The sequence below is a fragment of the Balaenoptera ricei genome, chromosome 4, assembly GCF_028023285.1.
Source record: "Balaenoptera ricei isolate mBalRic1 chromosome 4, mBalRic1.hap2, whole genome shotgun sequence".
Classification (NCBI taxonomy): domain Eukaryota; kingdom Metazoa; phylum Chordata; class Mammalia; order Artiodactyla; family Balaenopteridae; genus Balaenoptera; species Balaenoptera ricei.
The window spans coordinates 67449536-67473062 of record NC_082642.1 but is presented as its reverse complement, the minus strand read 5'-3'; the positions used below and the strand labels follow the sequence as shown (position 1 = coordinate 67473062).

Here is a 23527-nt window from a genome sequence, read left to right as displayed (position 1 = left end):
TATATATATATAGTACTAAATAAAGCAGTGACTCTAGAATACACATTATCAGAAAAAGCTACCACTTCCAAATACGAATGTAGTACCTTGACATGGAAGCTGCTAAATTCTGAATTAAACTCAGTCCCCTCTAAGATTGTCTATTGAGGATCCTTCTCTCTTTAAAGTCACTATTAAAAAAAGATGCTATTTCTGCATGAATAAAGCGCTAATCTTACAGTTATGCCATTTCCCTAAGAGCAGTTTTTGTCATACATTTTCACTTTTAATATCTATGTTCAAATTCTATGCTTATATAATTTTCTTATAAAAAATAATACCACTTAGATTTTTTTACTTATAAACACTGGAACAGAGATCATTTTTCCAAACTCTTACCTGAATAATTGTGGCCAATATATTTACGTAATTACTTTCAGTCTGATAGAGCTCTCTTGCAACTTGCCACCTGGCTGACTGCTTTGAAGGAACTGGAGTAGGATTTTTAGATGACTTAGTACAAGATTTTGGTGTTTCTAAAAGGTAAAAAGGAGGAAAGATTTAAAATGGAAGTCAGATGTAAGTACCAAACACTGTACAAATTTAACAGAAAAAAAGGGAAAGATATCTACTCTTATAAATATACCACCATACACATTCTCATTAAAGTAGAATTTCCTCCTAGAATAAGGCCAGAAAAAAATAATGGTCATGTACTCTTCAAAAATATCGAGGTCATTAAAAACAAAGATTGATTTAAAAAAAGAACTGTTCCAGATTAAGAAGAGACTAGAGAAAGATATCACAACAACCTGTGATCGTGGATTGGATCCTAAGCCAGAAAAAACTTTTTTCTTTTGCTTAAAAGCACATTAGGACATTAGTGGAATAACTGGTAAAATTTAAAGGTCTATAGAGTAGATCATAATATTAAATATTAATTTCCTAATTACAATACTTATACTGTACTTATGTAAGAAATGTTCCTGTATTTTGGGAAATACACAATTAAGTATTTAGAGGTAGAGGCACATCATATCTCCAACTTACTCTCAAAACAGCACAGATATAAAAAATACACGTGTATGTAAAAAAAGAGAGAGAGAGAGAGAGAGAATGAATGAATGAATGAATACTAAAGCAAATATGGCAGAATATTTCCATTTAGGAAATCTGAGAGTATAGGAATCTTTACAGCAATATATAAAGATATTTAAGTTAAAAAAGGAGGAAAAGGTTGTTACGATTACACAGTCACAGTAATGGAAAACTTTTCATATATATATATGGAGAAAGACTCCCTTAAAAAAAAAAACAAAAAAAACCCCCCAACAACATTAACTAAATTCTCTGTTCAAGTATCTTAACATAAGTCTAACCCAAATTGGAGGGAGGATGCATTAGTATATTTTATATGTATCTCAAGAAAAAATTCTTAATGAAATTTCATAAAAGCTTAAAATAAATTTTCTTACTATCAATATGGTTAGAATACTTAAACATTATATACAGAATCTCCTAATAGCAAGTTTCTCAATAGGAAAAGGAATGTATACCACATAATAGAATGACATGAAAGAAGACAATATATAGTCCCAGCATATCAAATTTACTCAATGATAAATAATCTTAAGCATTAATTTAAACAATCATGCATACTGTGGAGTTCTGAATGTTTTAAAAAAACAAAAAACAAAAAAACAGGCTTCAAAGAATTTCCCACTTGCCATATATTATTTTGGGCTACACTCACCAGACCCAGGAGCCTCTGCCATTATGGTATACTTTAGGGGGAAAAAAACTGACATACACTGATCTAATTTAATTATTGTGTCTAAGCAGTGATCTACAAACTGGGTATTCTATTATTCAGAATACCTAATATATAGCAGTTGTCATGTCTGTTTTCTTTAGTGGTTCATTTTCTTCTGTCCCCTCAACTTCATATTCAAGCTTCAGTCCTGCATGTTCATCTCTTACCATCTCATGCCCATTATGTCCACCATGATCATAGAACCAGTAAATTCTTAGATCTACGTATCTAATCATAATCCCCCGCCCAAGCACCTGGCCCAGCTTTTCCAAATGCCTACCAGACCTTTCTACCTCAATTTAACCTGGATTTTCTCTCAAACTACACTCCTTCCTCCAAAATATAAACTTTCTATTTTTGCTAAGGCAGAATTTCTTCCATTTAATACTTTGCCATCTTCTCCTCTTCCTCCCTCTCTATCACTCCATTCTATCAATATTTCCCCAGTGCTTCTTACTTTTCTTTCCAAACATCATCAACCCTGGTTTAGGGCCTTATTACCTTGTGGCCCAAGTCTCTAGAGATTACTTCATGGTCAGGCTCTCTCTAAACTGCCTTACTTCTAGTCATTCTTCAGAATAATCCACTACAAATTACTTACTCAATGAATCACTCTGCTGCTCAAGTTTCTAAAGTTCCTTGCTGATGACAATGTACAGATCAGACATGCCAGTCTGATTTCAAAGTTCTCTAATATTAGGCCCCAATTAACCTTTCTAATTTGACTCTTACTCCTCCATACTCCAAGCAAACTGACCTAGTCACTATTCCCTAAAAACTCATTTTGTACGCTGTTACCTGTATTCTTGCTCCTCTTATAATCTCAAATCCACCTCAGTCTTCTGGGCCTACCTTAAATTGACTTTCAATTCCTTCCATGAATATTTAGTGAGTACCTACTCTATACTAGGCACTGGGAATAAAGCAGAGAAGCTAGACAAGGTTCTTGTTCTCTTCCAGCTTACATTCTGGTGAAGCAAGTAAAATAAAGGAGTAAACAAACAATTTCTAACAGTGATAACTACTACTGAAGACAACAACCAGGTAACGGGTTGGTAGGAAGGAGTAGTGGGACAGAGACTTAACTTTAAAGAGAACCCCGATAAGATTTCTTTAAGACAGGGAGAGCAAATATAAAGTTCCTGAGGTATGGTTGTAGTAGAAAAATCCGAAGAATAATAAAGATATTATGACTGACACCCAGAGAGGATTAGTGGAGGACAAAAGCACATGAGGTTAGAAGTAGGTGAAGAAAGATTACATAGGAACCTGAAAGCTACGGTAATACAAAGCCATTGAATGACTTCATGCAGAGGAACGGCATGAACTAATTTATACGTTTTTAGAGACTGGTTAGTCTGCATGTAGAAAGGCAAAAATGAGTACAGGGAGACCACCTTGGGGACCACTGCAATTGTCTAAGAGAGACCATTTTTACAGAAAAGGTTGATAAAGGAAGGGTAACAAAGGAACAGAGTTGGAGTGGCAGAGAGAATCAAGAGTTCTAATTTGATTATGTTAAGTTTAGGATGTGTATTAGACATGAACAAGGAGGTGTCAAGTATATAGTTGGACAGGGAAAACCTCAAATTTGGGAGTCAACAGCATATAGAAAAGCCATGGAATTAAATGAGATCATTTAGGAAGAATTCAATGGAGAAGAAACGACTCAGGAATAATATTCCACATTTAGAGTTGGAGAGAGAATTTAGGTCAAGGAGAACGTGAAACGAGTTATACACAAAAGCCAAAATTTAAAAATGTGCCCAGGAAGAAGTAGCTGCTAATGTGTTGAATGCTACTGATTACACAAAAACTGTCAGCACCCCCAGCAAGAGCAATGAAATTCAACTGGAATGAATTGAAAGGAAAATAAAAGGCAAGGAAATGAGACAATGGATCAAGGTGATTCCTTCAAGAGTACTTATATGAAAGGGAAGAGGGAGATGGGATAGTAAGTGGAAAGTATTACAGAGTCCAGGGAAGGTTTTCATTGTTTCATAAATTAGAAAACACAACAAATTTGTGTGCACACTAAAAAAAAACAGAGGGGAAAAACTGAAGATCAAGGGAGAAGAGCTAATTATAGGTGGCTTCCTGGATCAGCTGAGAACAAAGTCAATTCACCTTCCTCTGACTTCACTGTACCTATTTTCTCCATTATCTATGTGACATCTTCTATGATTCCTGTGTGTTAAGAGTCTGCTCTTTGAACAGTTCTATCACTTTCTAGCTGTGTGACCCCAGACAAGTTTTACTTCTCTAACCTCAATCTAGTCATCTGTAAAACAGGGACAATAAAACCTATCTTATAAATACACAAAATACATAAACAGTTAGTATATAGCAAGCAACTATTAAATATAAGCATTTTCATGTGCCTTTTCTCCTCAGACAGAACAAAGGTCATTAAAAACAGAGACCTTCTGGGACTTCCCTGGTGGCTCAGTGGTTAAGAATCCGCCTGCCAATGCAGGGGAGACAGGTTCAAGCCCTGGTCCGGGAAGATCCCACATGCCGCGGAGCAACTAAGCCTGTGCGTCACAACTACTGAGCCTGCGCTCTAGAACCCGACAGCCACAACTACTGAAGCCCCCATGCCTAGAGCCCCTGATCCGCAACAAGAGAAGCCACCGCAAGGAGAAGCCTGCACACCGAAACGAACAGTAGCCCCGCTCGCCGCAACTAAAGAAAGCTCGCGTGCAGCAACGAAGACCCAACGCAGCCAAAAATAAATAAATTAATTAATGTAAAACAAAGAGCCTTCCATACTCACTGTAGTAGGGATTTATCTATATTCTAATAATTATTCTATTCCACTAAATTTAGAGACCAATTTTTTTAAATGTGAATTACCTCCGTAGTTAATGCTAGATTCTGGTGTGTTGGAGATATCTAGGAGTGACCCTATAGAAAGGGAATGTTCAGCTGACGGGCGCTTACGGGGAGGGAAAGGTGACATGTCTGTCTCTCTTGAAAGCTGAGCAAGTGTCTCTTTTAAACGACGTCTTTTGCGATTGCTGTTTGGGGTATTTAGAGAAAGCAGTGATACTGATTTCTTGAGCTCAGGTGTATTAGCCTGCAATCAAAAGCACAAAAGCTCAATTTTACTTCCGTGGTTCTTTACTGAGACAGGAACAAAAGAAAAATATATTTACGAGTCTGACAAAATCGGGATTTTGCACAATAATTGTACATCTATATACTCTTCCATGTAATTCAGAAGCTTCATGAAACATAATAATCAAAGGACCATTGTAATTGTCTAACCCCTAACACCTAATGCTTTTTCTCCATAGCACTATTACTATTACATATTCGGCTGTAAGCTTCCCTATTGTCTACTCCCCATTAGGCCATAAACTCCAGGAAGACAGAGACCATTCATATTTCATTCACCATATCTCTGGCATTTAGCGCAATGCTTGGACATAGTGCTCTCCAATATTTGTCAAATACCACTTGATTTTAGGAGTTCTCTTCTGAAATCTAAGGCATATTTTTTAAACTTTATGTCAGGAACCTTACATTGAGAATAAGAGAGTCCAAAGAGAACACAACAGAGTACATATTTAGATTTTATAGAAACACAATAAATCCACACCTTCACTTTCAAATATTCCATTCAAAATTATTAAATCTCGAACTGAAGTAAATTTTCCTTAAAGCCTGTTTCTATACCTTTATGTCACATTTTGGTGAATGATACTACTTTTCACCAAGATCCAGCATGAAGGCTGGATTTTTCCTTGCCTATATTCCTTCTACTACAGTCATTTTTAAAATGCCATCTCTCCCCTTAATATTCTTCAGTGGTTCCAATACTTACAGGCCAAATCCAAACCCTTTAACATATTAAAAACTTGATTCTGCCTATCTAGTCTGCTTTATCTGTTGGCCTTCTTTCCCACATTCTTTTCCAAAGCCATACTAAACTACTTGCTATTTTAATGTACTTTCAAGTTTTCACACCCTCTCCCACCTGCTATCTAACATGAATGTCCTTACCAGGTTAGCCTAGGAAGCTGGCTCAATATTTATTTGCTCTTTCAATCCTGCCTGAGTCTCTCAGAGTGAAGCTAGTTAGAATACATACATTACTCAATTAATTATAGCACATTTCATTCAGCACTATAACTGTTTGCACATCTCTCTTTCCTTTAAGGTTCTAAGTTTTTGAAGATAGGGATGTTACTGTGCATAATGGTATTACCAAGAATTTGCACAGAATGAAATGTATTAGATTAAAATAAGATCCAGTACATTAAATCTACATAGACTATTACTCAATATCCAACTGTTTAATTATTCTGAAACCCCTAAATATGACAAATAAGATGACCTGTGTGCTAATTATACTATGCTCTTTCGGGATAAAAAAGTGTCATCTTTATACAATCAACTTCACAGAACAAATGACAAAAGGGACAAAAAGCATACCTTTTCATATAAATACATAGTTTCTCCAGCTCGGGCATCCATCTGAATGCTTCCCCAGAACCACTAGGAGGAAGAACATTTTAATTAAGAATTTATCTCATCAGAAAAGCTATCAATATTACCAATGTGTTTTAAAAACCAATCTCATTCTAGAATTACTTGCCTCTTGCTTGACAACATAAAGTTTCTTTGAAGGTTCAAATGGAAGTTCTTTTACTATATTCTCTTCAACTATAAGGTGAGTGCATCTTTCATCTCCAACAGGTAAATAGTTTCCTCCTAAAGGGGAAAGCATACAAGCATACATAAGCCCAACTATTTAGCCCCAGGCCCAAATTTTTAAAGAGGCATATTCTCCAGGAAGTGATCAGCAGCAGTAAGGAATAAAATACATATAACTTTTAAATTATGCTAAATTCTACCTTGCATTTCAGTCATTTCCTCCATATTGGTTTTCTCTTCATCTGAAAATCCCAGGAAACTTAAAATGCAATCTTGAAATGGAGGAACTTTAAATTCATTTCTAAACTCATCAAATGATGCACAGAAATCCCTAAAAACAAAATACACTCTTCTAAAACCAGCTTAACGGAAATTCAATAAGTTAGGCAGATTAATTTATAAATCTACGGTAATTCTCAAGGTTTTAGCATAACCTATTTATTGAAAATATTTTACATTTGGTCCTGAAATGTTCATGAAAACCTCAGTTAAAAAAAAAATTGACGTGTCCTCAGTCATCCCAGAAGTTAACGTCTCACAAAGTTTAATCACGGGTAATCTTTACAAGAAGCAAATCTCTACTCTGTACATGAAATTTTATATGCATTCCAGGAGTTCTATAGTTTCATAAAATCTTAAGTAATAATGAAGTACAACAGCAAGGAATTATGAGATTGTAAAGTTTAACAAGGTTACGAAATGCAATCACCACTTAAAATGTAACCAGACAAACAGAAAATAAGAAAAAATACAGCACAACCCAAACATCCAGATGCATTAAGCTATTACCTGATAATTTTAGAATGTTCTTAATGGTTATTAAATTATTTCACAAAGTGAAGTTCAAAGATATCATAGATGTCTTGCCATTTTCAATTATTTATAAACAAAACTTTGCTCCTCCTAGACTTTATTCCCTAAGCTTCACAAAGACTGAATTAATTTTTTACATACTAATCTATGAATTTTGGGCATGTGGGTTTATCTTCATGACACAACGTGACTGATTCACATAATTAACTACTGAATTTCTGAACACTTACTGTTCATTCCGCCTTTCCCAAGCTTTATATATCCATTCTGGTTTCATAATTGGAGTACCCAGGCTCACAGCTATCTAAAAACATAAACATGTTTATCATTAATTATATGGTGAATTTTTACCTTAAATAACTGCATTCATGCAAGTTATAAGCAATTATATACATACATTTTTTGCACAGTCTTAGATCATTGTTCATCTGCTTTGTAACAAAATATAAAGAAAAATTAACAGAAAAAACTATCTTTCCATCATACAATTTAGGTTAAAATAACTTTGAAACAAGTTCCATGATGTCCAAACTGTTTCACCGTATTTTAAATAAATACATCTGTGAAGTTAATTAAGTTCACCTTTATTACATTTCTATTTCTCTTTGTGTTTACCTCCTTGGAAGTACTAACCCCCAAGACAGCAGTAAGAGTAAGAGAAAATTTCTGATTAAGTCACTAAAACCTTAGATATGAATTGTATACCTCCCAGGAATTCAACAATACCCTAAAATTACCATTTGCTACATAAATACACTGATGGAGGGTGGGAACAAAGTGATAAACTCTTCCTAACATATTCAAGTGCAATCTTAAGCTAAGACTTTAATCCCAATAAAAGTATTTTCTCCTGTTCTTTTATAATTTTCACAAGTTAAATCTTGGAACCATTTTATAAGAACAAAGTTCTGCTCTTAGATAAGAGAGAAATATCTGCCCTCATCACCTTCTGACCTCCTTATTCACCACTGCTCATAGTAATCTTTGCTAATATTATTCATCTGCCTAAACTGTTATCCACCTACCAACCTCCACAATCCCAATCATCTTTCAAGACCTAACTCAAGTTCCACTGCCTCCTTCAAACCTCAGGGGCCACACTCCTGTGATTTAAAATTTTTACTAAATGTGCATATAGCAAAAATTGAATTTCTGATCCTCAATAAATTATGGGGGAAATAGACAGGATAAGAGCACTATTATTAAATCCATCCTCAAACAGTGCTATATTGAAATACACAAAAATACCGAAGTTTACATACCCTGAATTTTTCTCCTTGTGTACAATTTGCCACCAAATGTGTAACTTTTGAATTAAAGTCTTTTCGAATAACTCCACCCATGTGATGAACCAATGTCACCAATCTGACCTCAAAAGAAAATGTAAACATTGACTTCATGATTAATTTGAACAAAATTTTAAACTATGTTTATAATTCATTTAGCATTTACTGAATACTTTCTATTTATAAGGTACATATGAGATTTTTATAAAGATAAATTTTATGTCAAAAAAATTAAAGGTTCATTTGCCTTATTGGCACAGGCAAAATTATACAGAGATAAGCTAGTAAAGATGATCACACAAAACTAAGTTAATTAACAACTGGCTTTCACACAAGTAAAAAAGCAAATATATTACTTTTTGGAGGGGGGTGAAGTAGAAAGAATAGCTTTATTGCTTTGCCAAGCAAAGGGGGACACATCGGGCTCATGCCTGGAAAAACTGTGTCCCCAGTACATTATTTTTTTAAAACCAGGTTGCCATCACACCAAGATTCCTCTCACAAAATTAGAGTACTACCCCATTAGCTCCAACATAAAAAATTTTATGGATCAAAGAAAGAAGTTTCTATGAATTCTCTAGAGCAATGAGAATGCTTTAAGGCTGGACCTGCATAACAAAAAATCACAATGTGTAAACAAAAACTTCAAATAATGTGGCTGATGTGATACTTAACAAAAAGACAGTTTAAACAGATTAGATAGTCATGAAATTTTTCTAATTCACATACCAGCTATCCTAGACAAAATATGTGTTTCTTTACAAGGCTCTTCAGAGTTACTTCTTCACAAAGTTTAAGACCTAGTATATTCATAGTAATTTCTCCTTCAATATTTTAAAAATAAAACCATGATATAACTACCAAAAAAAAAAGCTAATTTAAATTTATTTTGCTAGAAAAAAATATTCTTTGAATAGAATGTTTTAAAATACTTACTAGTTCTTCTTTCTTCCTGAATCCAGTAAAACATAGTACTAGATTCATCATGCTTGTACAATAGAGTGGGCGACATGAAAATGGCAAAGGCTGAAGGATACAACAATTTTAAATCTGTGAGCTTCTTTACAGTAAAAATAGAACACATCTTTCTCAAGCTAAACATATTTCCCTCTCTTGCCAATTAACTTTCCCAATCCAAAGATATACTTGCATCTTTCAATATGCAACAAATAGCAAAAAACCAGTTTCACAATAAAAATTTCCCATGATTCCCATATCGTATTCGATACACATCATCTAAATACACTTTACTACTGGCAAATAAAACATAAATATTCATACCCAAACCTTTATTTCCAAAATGTACTTTGACACATATGAAGTATTATAAGGAAAGATTTCCATACACTACTGTAAGTGCTTCAAATTAAAGTTAAAAGAGGTCAAAAATATTTTCTAATAAATACTAATAATACATATACTTGAACCAAATATGATTCCAATTTATGAGCTAAAAAATGGAGATAGTAAATAATTTAACAAATGGGGGGCTTCCCTGGTGGCGCAGTGGTTAAGAATCTGCCTGCCAATGCAGGGGACATGGGTTCTAGCCCTGGTCTGAAAAGATCCCACATGCCGCGGAGCAACTAAGCCCGTGAGCCACAACTACTGAGCCTGCGCGTCTGGAGCCTGTGCTCTGCAACGGGAGAGGCCACGACAGCGAGAGGCCCGCGCACCGCGATGAAGAGTGGCCCCCGCTTGCCGCAACCAGAGAAAGCCCTCACACAGAAAAGAAGACCCAACATAGCCGAAAATAAATAAATTAATTAAAAAAAAAAAGGAAAAAACTCAACTATAAAAAAAAAAATAATAATTTAACAAATGGTTTTATCTATCTATCTATACATGAAAGAGAATGGTTAAAAATATATATTTAATTCCCACTATTATGCAGGAATGTTCTTTTCCATAATTTTGGCCTTTAAAAAGTTTACGTGGTTTCTGAAAGCAACACTTCTGAATCAAAACAGAATTAAAGATTATCATGTGCTCATTACTAGTATCTATAACAAAAGAAGCACAAAGACCCAAGCAATTTAAAGTTAAGGCAAACTTAAGAATGCCAAAACAGAGCAATAAAAAACAAAGAACAGGTATTAATTCTACTGCAACTCTTGCACTGAAATGCTGTTTAAAAACAAAAAGCTAAAGTAGGACTTCCCTGGTGGTGCAGTGGTTAAGAATCCGCCTGCCAACGCAGGGGACATGGGTTCAAGCCCTGGTCTGGGAAGATCCCACATGCCGCAAAGCAACTAAGCCCATGCACCACAACTACTGAGCCTGCACTCTAGAGCTGGCGAGCCACAACTACTGAGCCCACGTGCCACAACTACTGAAGCCCGCGCGCCTAGAGCCTGTGCTCCGCAACGAGAAGCCACCACAATGAGAAGCCCACGTGCCGCAATGAAGAGCAGCCCCCGCTCACCGCAAATAGAAACAGCCTGCACGCAGCAACGAAGACCCAACACAGCCATGAATGAATGAATGAATGAATGAATAAATAAATAAATAAATAAATAAATAGCTAAAGTAATTTCCCTAATTTTAAATCATGCAGAAACTGATAAAAATGGAACTGTGGTACCTGTTCTGTGTGGAGGAAAATTAAATTTTATGTATATGTACACATCTTTAGAACTCAAGTTTAAGCAAACTACTACTTCCCAAGATACTGCAGGTATTGAGACTAAATATATGTAAATAATATTGTTTAGAATTAAAGGACTATATTAGAGTAGCCACTACTATTCCTAACCTAAATATTCATATTCTCAACAATTAATGAAATTTTTCTGCATAAAAATTCTTTAATAAAAATTTAACCTTGAGAAGTTATAATAAGCATATATTCTTTCTTACCTCTCCTTTTTGTGCACAGTTTAATACAACTGGTGGTCCAATAACTCTACAGTCAGTCTTGTATAACTCATTAAAGACAGAATCCTGGAAGTCCGTGACTATGAATACATTTTCAAATTCTGGAGAATCCAAACTTTTAAGTTCTTCAACTGATTCCATCTTTACAAATGGCACTTTAATTTCCTTGATTTTTTTCATGGAGTTATTAGAAACAAAATTTATATATTATAAAAGTAATTCATGTGTCTCTCTAAATAAGACCTAAAAATCAATTCAATATCAACATTTTTATATTTGTAGAAGTTGTGAATCATACAATAAGCATTATACTTAATAGTTAACAGTCATATGTCATATTTCTTTACTTATGTTTTTATATAAACATATCTCAATCCATATTAAGATCTTAAATTTTGAAGATTATTATAAAGGCATAAGCTTCTGACATGACTTGGTAGTCATTATAAAACATCTAGTATGCATATAAAGATGATGAATTTTTTAAGTACACGTATTTTGATAGTAAGATGCATTAGAAAGATATCAACTATTGCTCTTTATTCTGATCAAGAAAATGATGCCATGCATATAGTTCTTCCTGCACAAGTTGTTTTCAGAAAAATAGAAATAAATACTATGACATGCAACATCTACAAAAAGGATGGAGTTAACTTAATCATTTCAGTATATACAAGGGAAGTAAGAGAAAGATATGAAATATGTAGGCAGTTGCAGCATGGCAAACACAGGATATAAAAAGGCAAGTTAGTGTTTAACACTTTATACTGTAGATCTATGAAAAAGAATGAAGATATTTCGGTATCCATATGACTCCCGTTTTTAAAGAACAGAACCATTTAAAAGAAAATTCAAATGGGTCAGTAAATTATTTGGGATTTATTTGCTAGGCTGATGTGAAGGGCTGAATTGTGTATATCCAAAACTCATGCTGAAGTCCTAACACCCTATACCTCAGAATGTGACTATCTGGAGATATGGTCTTTCAACATGTAATTAAGGTTAAATGAAGTCATAAGGGTGGATCCTAGTCAGATTGGATTAGTGGTGGATTGGTGTCCTTATAAGAGGAGGAAATTTGGACACACAAAAGAGATAGCAGAGATGTGCATGCACAGAAGGCTGTGTGAAGATATATCAAGAAGGTGACAGCCATCTACAAGCCAAGGAGAGAGGCCTCAAGAGAAATCAAACCTGCTGACACCTTGATCTTGGACTTTTAGCCTCCAGGAAAGTGAGAAAATAAATTTCTGTTGTTTAAGTTGCCCAGTCTGTGGTATTTTGTCATGGAGGCCCTCACAATCTAGTATAACTGGTATAGAGAGTTAGATATATTTCACATGCTGAGGTAAATTCCCTGATGACTGTCAATTATTGTGATTTGTAATTCTGGAAATAAAGCAAGAATTTAGAATAAATATAAAATTATTGAGAAAAAAGAAGCTAAAGAGTTTAAAGTGTCATCTTCATAAATACATAAATGGAATGCCATTTAAATCTAACAATGCCAAATTACTTTATAAGGATTTCATTATTTATGAAACATTGTATTTTTGGGTTTCAGAAACACCCAAATTTTAAAATAAATGGAATAGTTTCTATTAATCTAGCTTCAGAGTGCTGAGAGTATAACTTGTGCCTAATTTAGCTCCAATCACCGTAAGTGGACTCTACGAATACAATCAAAGGAAGTGCAGCATGCCACATGCAATGAAATGCTTGACCTACCATATTAACAATACTTTTTATTAATTTTTCATCCGATTTTCCAGGACAACTTTCTTTTATCTTTATAACAGGGACTTCCATTATTTTAATAGTCTGTGGAAAAGAGACTTAAGTATGAGATTAAGAAAACTATAAATTTATTTATACACGGATGGAAGAAAAATAGTTTAAAAAAAAAAAAAAACTAAAAACTAAATTCCCATACCTTTAAGGCTTTTATAAGTTCTTCTTGTTTTCCAGCTTCTTGAACCAGTATTACTCTTGTTTCAATCTGAGGCATTTCTTCTATTAAAATTAAAAATGTTTAAGTAAAATATTTTTATTCACTAACATCAAAATCAGTAGTTCCTAACCCCTTTTTTGGCTGTATCTGGAATGTTTTCCATGTTTGAGATCATAACATTCCCTGAAATTAAAATGACTTAATCCCCAGCTTATTTTAAAACTTTGATCATGTATCATTTTAGAAGAAGAGAAACATATTGTATTGTAGCAAAGTATTCAAACATCAGCACTCCTCCTAACCAAAGAAAGCATTCGCCCACTTGCACAGTCATCCTTCTTCAACAGCACATGCAACTTTAGGAAAGATCCATTTATACAGTGAAAAGGAAAGAAGTGGCTCTTCTCCTGACCAGTCATAACTGACTATATTCTAGCTAACAATGTTGCAGCTAGATTGCCCTCACTTACAGAAAAAGCAATATCCAACAAGATGCTTTCACCTTCAAAGCTGGGAAGCATTTATCCAAACAATAATAAAAAATCTAGTGTAAAGAGTTTCTGTTAACAAATTTTTACTGAATACCTGGTACCCTAGCTTAACAGTATTACAGTTAAATCATAAGAAAGTCACTAGTCAGTAAGTTTAGGATTAAAATAGTGATTTGATATTTTAAAGCAGATAACATGTTTACCTTCAACATATGAAGTAGATCCAATAAATAAGTTTTCCTTAGAAGTTTCGGTAACTTTAGAATCAAAAATGGAAGAGTCTGCCAAGCTTGTACTCCCAGTAGTGGGTGTTAATGCACTATTTTCAGCCATTATTTGTACTCTTCTGCAATGGCTGAAAAAAACAAAATTTGAATAAAACTACATGAAACAAACAATTACTGGGCAAAGACAAGCGTTATACCTAGAACTTATAAAAAGTATCATTACCCTTTTTTTTTTAAATACTGAACCAAAGTCACTCAACTTCTCTGAGCCTCAGTTTGCTCTTCTGTAAAATAAAGATACTAATAATTGGGCTTCCCTGGTGGCTCAGTGGTTGAGAATCTGCCTGCCAATGCAGGGAACACGGGTTCGAGCCCTGGTCTGGGAAGATCCCACATGCCGCGGAGCAACTAGGCCCGTGAGCCACAATTACTGAGCCTGCGCGTCTGGAGCCTGTGCTCCGCAACAAGAGAGGCCGCGATAGTGAGAGGCCCACGCACCGCGATGAAGAGTGGCCCCCGCTTGCCACAACTGGAGAAAGCCCTTGCACTGAAACGAAGACCCAACACAGCCATACATAAATAAATAAAAATTAAAAAAAAAAAAGATACTAATAATTGACTCATAGGGATACAGTAAAAGTAACAATGTACCAAAAGTACTCAGATATTACCTGACAGTCAAAAAGTACTCAGAAGGTACTCACAAATACTATGCTACCTCCCCACTCCATACCTTTGCCCTCAACCAAACTATTTCTCTTCCTGTATTCATTTATAATACCATCATCCCCCAAATAATCCCAGTCAAAAACACGATCCAGCCATACTCTTTCATCTGCCTCATTCGCCCTGCCCCAAAGCATCTCTGTATCTCTGGGACCCAGCCCCCCTTTTTGTGGCCAATGCCACAGTGGCCACTTGGTCAAATACAACAGTTCCAAACAACTTTATCATCAGTTTCTTCAGAGGTCACTTTCCACATGGTTTTCAGGGTATGCTCCTAAAAACAAATGTGACTATGTTATTTCGCTACTTAGAACTTCCATGAGCACTGCTCCCTCCCTATACGATCAAGTTCAAATTCACCATCCACTTTACACTTTAGTCCTAGCCTACCTATTTAGCCTCATCTCCTGTATTTCCCCCAGTCCACATCGACTGTATGCTCCAGCCACAAAGCATTTCCCAGCATTTTTCAAATACAGATCACAATTTACTCCACACCTACTTGTATTTAATAGTGCTCAATTCTCCACCTATCATGTCTTTCAACCCCTGACCCACCGCTCTTGACTTATCCTCTGTAGATTTCTCCAAACCTCTCATGTATAACTGGACTGCTCCCTTACCTGTATTTTTATATTACTTTACAAATGTCTAAAAGATTTCACGAGACAATTAACACGTGTCAGTAAGACTCTGGACTATGAAAGAAAATCTTTGTTTGTTTTTAAATTTCCAGGACTTAAAAAGAGTTGAAAAGTTAAGCAAGCAGGGAATAAAGAAAAAGTTGAATAGATCTTCATCAATTTAAATTGGGGTTTTTACATAAGTTTATTATCTTGAAGTAAATTTCCAGAATATTGGGCAAATATAAAGAGGAAGCCCAATCTTATCTGGAGGTCTATGCCTGATCTAATTTACCCTTTCCTACTTTTTCGGAATAATAAAATATACAAATAACTTCCACCAGATTTTTAGCAAAGTAATAGTTTCAGGTATCATTAGCATCATTTCGGCATGGTGATGTCAAATAGTGTGAATATGTACACACTAATAACAACAGACCTAAGCCCAATTATTAGGTGCACACTTCAAAGACAAGCAACTCAGCTTCCTGTCTCAGCTCTGCACTTAGTAGGGTAAGCCTCAGCTTCCACATCAGGAAAAGAAATAATAGTACAACTCAAATCCAACTGTGATAAAAACTGAATAGATGATGTCTCTAAATGAGTGACGATTATTCATTCTCATACATACTCAAAATGTGGACGTTTCTCATTGTCTTACCAAACACCCACGGCAATCATTATTCTAAGGCTCTCCAAAGGAGTGCTCCAATAGTTGTTAATAAGAGCCTTTACTTAGAATCAATGATAAATTCTATCCAGCCCTTATTTTTTTTGTTAAGTCTCACACTTAAATGTTCCCAGTGAAAAAGAAAGGCTCTACCTAAACAGGCTTTCATTTAAAGTCCCCTTAAAAGAATGTTAAAAAGAAAAACCAAGAGATGAATTAACCTGCCTTAAGGAATGTAGGAGGAGGGAGACTTTAATAAATCAAAAACACCATGAGTTCACATTTTTCACCTATGTCTCTCTGTTTAAAGACCATCAAAACAGGTAAGTGATTGGGACTTCCCTGGTGGTCCAGGGTCTAAGACTCTGAGCTCCCAATGCAGGGGGCCCAGGTTCGATCCCTGGTCAGGGAACTAGATCCCATATGCTGCACCTAAGAGTTCGCATGCCGCAACTAAAGATCCCACGTGGCCCCAACGAATATAATGTATGCCACAACTAAGATCCCACGCAGCCAAAAAAAAAAAAAAAAAAAAGGTAGGTGATTAAAAATTAAAATTGACTGATGACACTGTATATGATCAATTTATTGCCAAAACAGTTTTAAAATTTAGAAAATAGCTGCATGCTAAACTCATCACATATCAACAGTCTGATTACAAACTGAAATACACTAATCACTTTTTCACATTTATGTATTCTGTAAGCTTTTATAACAAACACAAAAGGATCAGTGTTCATAAACCCATACAGATTACTTCTCATCTGAGAACATCCTCAAGGAGCTTCTAACTAAATACAACTCATGCCTTTTTTCATCACAAAGATAAATTTTGCCATTTAAATAAGTTTCCTTTCACTTATTTTTTTAGGCAATCATCTTTCAGGGTGGAGGAGCTAAATGCCTTCCTGGATATGTTGGTGGTGTTACAATAACATTGTTAACGTTACATAACACTGTGACTAACAATATTTATTTAACGCTTAATATGCGGCATTATTCTAAACCTTTAGACATTGTTCTAAACCTTTTACTTGTATTCATTTAATCTTTGCAACAATCCTAAGAGGCAGGTACTATTATCACACTCCTCTTACAGGTAAAGAAACCTAGAGCGGAGAGATTAATTCCCCCCAGGTCACAGTGTTAGTGGCAAAACAAGGGTTCAAATCCGGTCTGATTCCACAGGCTGCGCTTTTACCCATTAAGCCATACCCATCTGTACGCGGGGTGGGGCGCCGGAACGAGCTGGCGTTTTACCTTAAATACTAAAAACTAAAGAGAAGACGCCAAGAAGAATCCAAGGGTGAAACCACTAAGTAATCTGAGATAAGCCCCCAAAGGGCGCAGTTGCCGGCCCCCAGAGCCGCAGAGCCCACTGCGGTTTGCCAAGACCCCCTTCCCGACAACTCCTCACTTTGCCCAGAAACTCTTTCGGAAGAAATATTCAACCAGGTGAGCGGTGACGACGCACAGCAGCCAGGCGGACCTCGGGCTCCCACTCCGCATCCCGGCCCCGCTGTTGGGAACGCGGCGGTGTGGTTCCCAGAGCCGGGAAGCCAAGGCTGGGAGCTCCGGAATTCGCGGTCACCGGGGCGGGGCCGTGGGACACAAGCAGAGCGGCCCACTGCTCCAGGGACGCCGGCCCACTCCCACCTCCGCCACCCGCACCCACAGAGCCCTCACCACTCTCAAAAGACGCCCTGGAAGTTCCACCTTTTCAAGAACCGACCCTTCTCACTTTTACCGCCATTCCTCGCCGCCGGCGGCCGCAGCCAATTCAAAAAGTGACCCGCAGAGGGGCGGTGATTGGCCGCTGCTCTCCGCCCACCTCCCCGCAGGTGCCAACCGATTGGTTGTGCCTGTGTTTCAAATAAACCCAACGGCTCCGACGTCAGAACGTCCCGAATTTGTAGAGAAGTGCCCGGATGTGACCAGGAGGTGGTAGTAATGGCTCCTGGGCTTCTGTGGGAGTAGCAGGTGTGTCTGTGACTACCGCTTATTTACTCAGTAAACATCCCGTTTCCTAAGGAAAGTTTGAGTGGATTCTCCGTCCCCTCGGCTTTTTTCTTTTTTTTTTTTCCCCGCCACAAAAATCCTTGAAACGTAATCAGTGCCTTGACAGATGAATTTTTCCCCAGTGATTCCTGTGAGCTGTAAGATTTTTCTGCCTGAGCTTTAGGAATTTAAAGTTGGGTTAAGGGGTTTGGGGTTTGGTGGTTGTGTTGGCGCGGCGGGGCCCAGGACACGGGAACTCGGAGTCTCTCCAGATGGACTTCAAATCAGCAGCCTCTTATTTAAATCCTGACGTATGTAAAGCACTGTGCTCTGGTCTAGGGAATTTCACGGATGATTAGAATAAATTCTTAGGGTTTCTAAGCCTTTTTTTTTTTTTTTAATATAAGCTTGCATTTGGACAAATGTAAAAATACGTCACGAAATTCTAGACTCTCCTGGAGCCAAAGTAAATTGTTAGCTGCTGCACCCGCCCCTCCCCCCCTTCCCCGAGGTCTTTTGCTGCTTTCCTCTGAAGTCTAGCCAAGAATTTATCGGTTTTCCTATAATTACGATTGCTATCATGAAAATCTTTTATTTTCTTCGTTTTCTAAATATAATATCCTGTCACACAACCTCTTAAAAAGACGCCTCCCGAAGGTGAGTTTTGCATAGTTCCCACCTAATCGCTGGTTTAAATAAAGGAAGAAAGGAGAATCCGCTGCTGAAACCTTAAATTTCAACAAGAGGAGGAGAACTTGTACTTTGGAATGCAACACTTCTGAACGTCTCAAACAGGTCGTCAGGATTTGGAATTTTTCCTAACTTTGTCGGGCCACCTTAGAATGCCTGAAAAGTTTGTAATACATTCCACAAAATGAGTGAAGCAGTCTGGTAATTATTGGTTTCCCTGTTGATAATTGAAGAATATTTACAGTCTGCCCTTCATTTAATGCCATGATAACCGTTAGGGCGAAAGCAAAGAAAAACAGTAATTGAAATTTCACTTTGGAATGTGCTTGCGTACTTAAACTAGGGTGTGCCCAGCATTCCAAAAGGTCTCCTCACTGAAAATAAGTTAAGCCAGTGAAGAAAGCAACCTGTTTCCTCTGTGCCTTGCTCCGTTAGGCTTTGCACCCAAATCTATTGATTGCCTACACGGTATCACCACACAAATTGTATGCTAGCCTAACAAAAGCTATACTTGATTCCTTTTAAGGGTTATATGGCAGTTTGACCAGCAAATAAACGGGCAATACAGTCTTCTAACATTTCCTAACCATGTGACATCCTTTTCCATTTCCTAGGCAAGTAACCTCAAGCAAATAATTTAACCTCTCTATGCCTCAGTTTGAGTTTTTATAAAAGGGCATGATAGTACTTACCTCAGAGTATTGCTGTGAGGATTAAAAGTTAATACATGTAATTCAAACATATTCTAGCATATAATAAACATTCAGTAGATGTTAGCTGTTAATATTACTACGACTTTGCTGCTGCTACTATTACCACTACTGTTACCTCAGCCGAGGCCCTATACTTGCCTGATGGGACTGATGGTCCTCTACACCGCCTTCTCACCCCTGACCTCAGGAGCATTGGCAGCAGTGTTTCTGTTCCCTTTGCCCCACCCATCCCCAGCCACAAATCCCGCCACCCTCCAGACCAAGCTTGGTGCAGCGAGGACCTCCATTGCATTCTTTTCCTACCAGAGAGAGGACAGTCCTTCTACACCAAACCTAATCTCTCTTCTCTTTTAAGGGAAAGCCTGCAATGCTCAAGATGTCTCCTCTTGTCTCGAAGATATGGCCTTCTTGCTGCTGCCCTTGGCCAGGCTTCTGTCCCCTTCCAAGGCAAGTCCCAGCCAAGATTCTTTATGCTAAATGCAAGCCTCTTCCTTCAGGTGCCTTCACTGGAAATGTAGTTATTGAATTCATATGTCAAGGGGACAAAACTGTTTACAGTACAGGATAAATAGATAGATAAATCAAAATGAGAAGTTCCTTGAAAGAATAAACCATTTAAAAAATTCTTACGTGTCATTCACAACTCCTAAGATGCTGAATGAACAGTTTTCAACAAAAAATACTAAAGGAATTGAACTAAAGTACTTAGTATATTAAAGTGCGTGACATATTTTCATCAAACAATACGATAATTTCTGAGGTGGGGAAATGAAATGTGGAAGATAGAACTACTGAGATTCTTCCTTTGGAGGATCAACTTCTCCACCTCCATCTCTGAATTGAGTGACACGCTGGACCATCTTTCCTGACTCTCATCTTAACATTTGTTCCTCTTCCAATTTATTCCCTCCTCTTTATTTATAGTTCCTTTCTTTCCTTACGCCCTCCCCTTTCCATCTCCATCTTCGTTTTCCATATGTACTCCTTCAGGGCAGCAGAGAATGGGGAGTTAGGAAAGTTAGTTTGGGGTTATGGAATATCTTTCTCCACCCTATACCCACCCGCATTCACAAGTATGCACACTGCCCATGCCATCACTCTTCAAATCAGAATGAAGAAGATTTCTCACACTTTTGTAGTTTGTTCTAATCTGCTAATAAGAATTAGTATATCTGAAAAGACTATTAAATTTTTGCAATAAATGGGCAATATTTGTTGTGGTGGATTTTGTTTTTATTACCTAAAGTTGTGATGAAATAGAATTTCTAGGTTTTACTTTTTATTTTTTTTTTTTTTTTTTTTTTTTTTTTTTTTTTTTTTAAATTTTTATTTATTTATTTATTTATGGCTGTGCTGGGTCTTCGCTTCTGTGCGAGGGCTTTCTCTAGTTGTGGCAAGTGGGGGCCACTCTTCATCGCGGTGCGCAGGCCTCTCACTATCGCGGCCTCTCTTGTTGCGGAGCACAGGCTCCAGACGCGCAGGCTCAGTAATTGTGGCTCACGGGCCTAATTGCTCCGTGGCATGTGGGATCTTCCCAGACCAGGGCTCGAACCCGTGTCCCCTGCATTGGCAGGCAGACTCTCAACCACTGCGCCACCAGGGAAGCCCTACTTTTTATTTTTTAAAGGAACATTTCTTTCTCTTTTTTTAAATAAATTTATTTACTTATTTTTGTCTTCATTGGGTCTTCATTGCTGCACACAGGTTTTCTCTGGTTGCGGCGAGTGAGGGCTACTTTTCTTTGCGGTGCATGGGCTTCTCATTGTGGTGGCTTCTCTTGTTGCAGAGCACAGGCTCTACGTGTGCGGGCTTCAGTAATTGTGGCACATGGGCTCAGTAGTTGTGGCTCGCGGGCTCTAGAGCAGAGGCTCAGTAGTTGTGGTGCACAGGCTTAGTTGCTTCGTGGCATGTGGGACCTTCCTGGACCAGGGCTTGAACCCATGTCCCCTGCATTGGCAGGTGGATTCTTAACCACTGCACCACCAGGGAGGGAAGCCCTAGGTTTTATTTTTAAGTATGAAATGTTATCGACCAATAATACCATCTACTTTATAGTAAATTTAACTATTTCATCATAGAATTAAATGTTTTACTGTAACTAAATATTAACATTGTAATGGCACATAGAACTCATGTAATTGTTTTTCTCCTCTGTCACCATCCTTACCACCTCAAAGCATTTGTGAAATACATAGCTATATATAAAGCCACACTAGGTTCAGTTACAAAGATTCAGTCCCTCTAAGAATTTATCACTTAAGATTTTTGTTTCAAAATCTTTAATGAGTAGCCATGGAATTCTGTACTTTCTTGGAATTATTAACATTTTCCAATTAAAATGTTGTATTTCCAAGTTGGTTATAATATAGCATCTTCCAACTTGTCATCTCTGCCTGTGAAACAAGCTTTAGAAATTATAATCACTGTGGGCCAGAAGAAGCTGTTTTACATACCTCAACAGTCAGTAATTAGCATATGAATCATTGCTTTATTTATATGAATCATTAGGCTGTAAATCACTTGACATAGATTTGCAATACTGTACAAATTTACCACTTAAAGTTTCACTTGGACAAATAGAATTACCATTCCTTGATGGAGCAAGAGGTTTCCAAATATGGTGAGGCCATTTTTCAAATTATGTAATTTGATTAGCAAAATTTTAGATGTGGAAAAAAAAATCTCAGTTCACTAGTCTCATTCTTTATTTTACAAATGAATTTTACTGAGGCCCGCAACATAGAGCTTATATTCCTTTACCAAGGTCAGGTAACTGGTTAATGGAAAAACCAAGATCAAAAATTTTATTTCTATTAATATATTTTGTCTTTATTAAATTAAAGATACTAATATTTATATTTTACATTAAACTTATAAAAGTACCAATATCTTCATTCATACTGCTTATATATTGTACTTTTGAGGACATTAAGATGCTTTCAGGGACTTCCCTGGCAGTCCAACGCAGGGGGCGTGGGTTCCATCCCTGGTTGGGGAACTAAGATCCCGCATGCCACCCGGCATGGCCAAAACTAAAAAAATTTTTAAATTAAAAAAAAAAGATGCGGGCTTCCCTGGTGGCGCAGTGGTTGAGAGTCTGCCTGCCAATGCAGGGGACACGGGTTCGAGCCCTGGTCTGGGAAGATCCCACATGCCGCGGAGCAACTGGGCCCGTGAGCCACAATTACTGAGCCTGCGCGTCTGGAGCCTGTGCTCCGCAACAAGAGAGGCCGCGATAGTGAGAGGCCCGCGCACCGCGATGAAGAGTGGCCCCCGCCTGCCACAACTAGAGAAAGCCCTCGCACAGAAACAAAGACCCAACACAGCCATAAATAAATTAATTAATTTAAAAAAAAATCTAAAAAAAAAAAAGATGCTTTCAGTCCCATAAGAGCCTTGTTGGTCTTGTTCACCAATGTATCTATCTCCAGCACCTAACAACAGTTCCTGGCATATAAGATGTTCTCAAAAGTTGTTGCATGAATAACATTGTAATTGATCTTCAGAATCCATATTGCCTTCTTCTAATTAATTCTCAAGTTTGCATTTAGAGTGACATTATGCAAATCCAAACTCATCATATCACTACCTCCTTAAAACCCTTCAATCCTACTAGGCCTCCATGGCCTGACCTCTACTCATTTCCAGCTTCATCTTACACCATGTTCACTTTCTCTCTCTTGAGTTCTATACCTGGCCTTCCTTCTCAAGGATTTTTGCATCTGCTCTTCTCTCTACTAATTCCTTTGATCCCCATTCTTTTAACCTAAGAGACAACTTCTAATCCTTTTAGCATTTGCTCACTTACTACTCCTCAGAAGATCTTTGCTAACTACCCATAACATCAGAATCCCCATTATACAGCCCCCAGCACCATGAGTATCTCTTTTGTGGTACTTATCAAAGATGTGACTATTGGATTAATGTCTCTCTCCTCCACTATCTAAGCTACTTGAAAGGGAAAATGTCTTTTTGTTTACCATTTTGTCCACAGTGAAGGCACTCAAT

The 23527-nt window shown here is 37.2% G+C and overlaps 1 protein-coding gene across 5 annotated transcripts in view; it reads right to left on the bottom strand.

Annotated features, from left to right (window-relative positions):
- Positions 1–17923, bottom strand: part of ECT2 (epithelial cell transforming 2) — a 69380-nt gene extending 51457 nt beyond the window's left edge. For 2 of the 5 annotated variants that reach the window (XR_009503071.1, XM_059922006.1), the window contains exons 1-13: positions 17805–17923; positions 14076–14227; positions 13364–13443; positions 13159–13251; positions 11413–11595; positions 9490–9579; positions 8530–8637; positions 7498–7571; positions 6655–6785; positions 6396–6511; positions 6233–6295; positions 4649–4871; positions 379–515 (exon numbers count right to left, since the gene is read on the bottom strand). Coding sequence is in view for 3 of the 5 variants with exons in the window: in XM_059922006.1 (XP_059777989.1) it covers positions 379–515; positions 4649–4871; positions 6233–6295; positions 6396–6511; positions 6655–6785; positions 7498–7571; positions 8530–8637; positions 9490–9579; positions 11413–11595; positions 13159–13251; positions 13364–13443; positions 14076–14205 (1428 nt within the window). In the remaining 2 variants the exon portion in view is untranslated. The remainder of the gene's footprint in view (positions 1–378; positions 516–4648; positions 4872–6232; positions 6296–6395; positions 6512–6654; positions 6786–7497; positions 7572–8529; positions 8638–9489; positions 9580–11412; positions 11596–13158; positions 13252–13363; positions 13444–14075; positions 14228–17804) is intronic. The other 3 variants (XR_009503070.1, XM_059922007.1, XM_059922008.1) reach the window with 2 other exon arrangements.
- Between the last annotated feature and the right edge of the window lie 5604 nt (positions 17924–23527).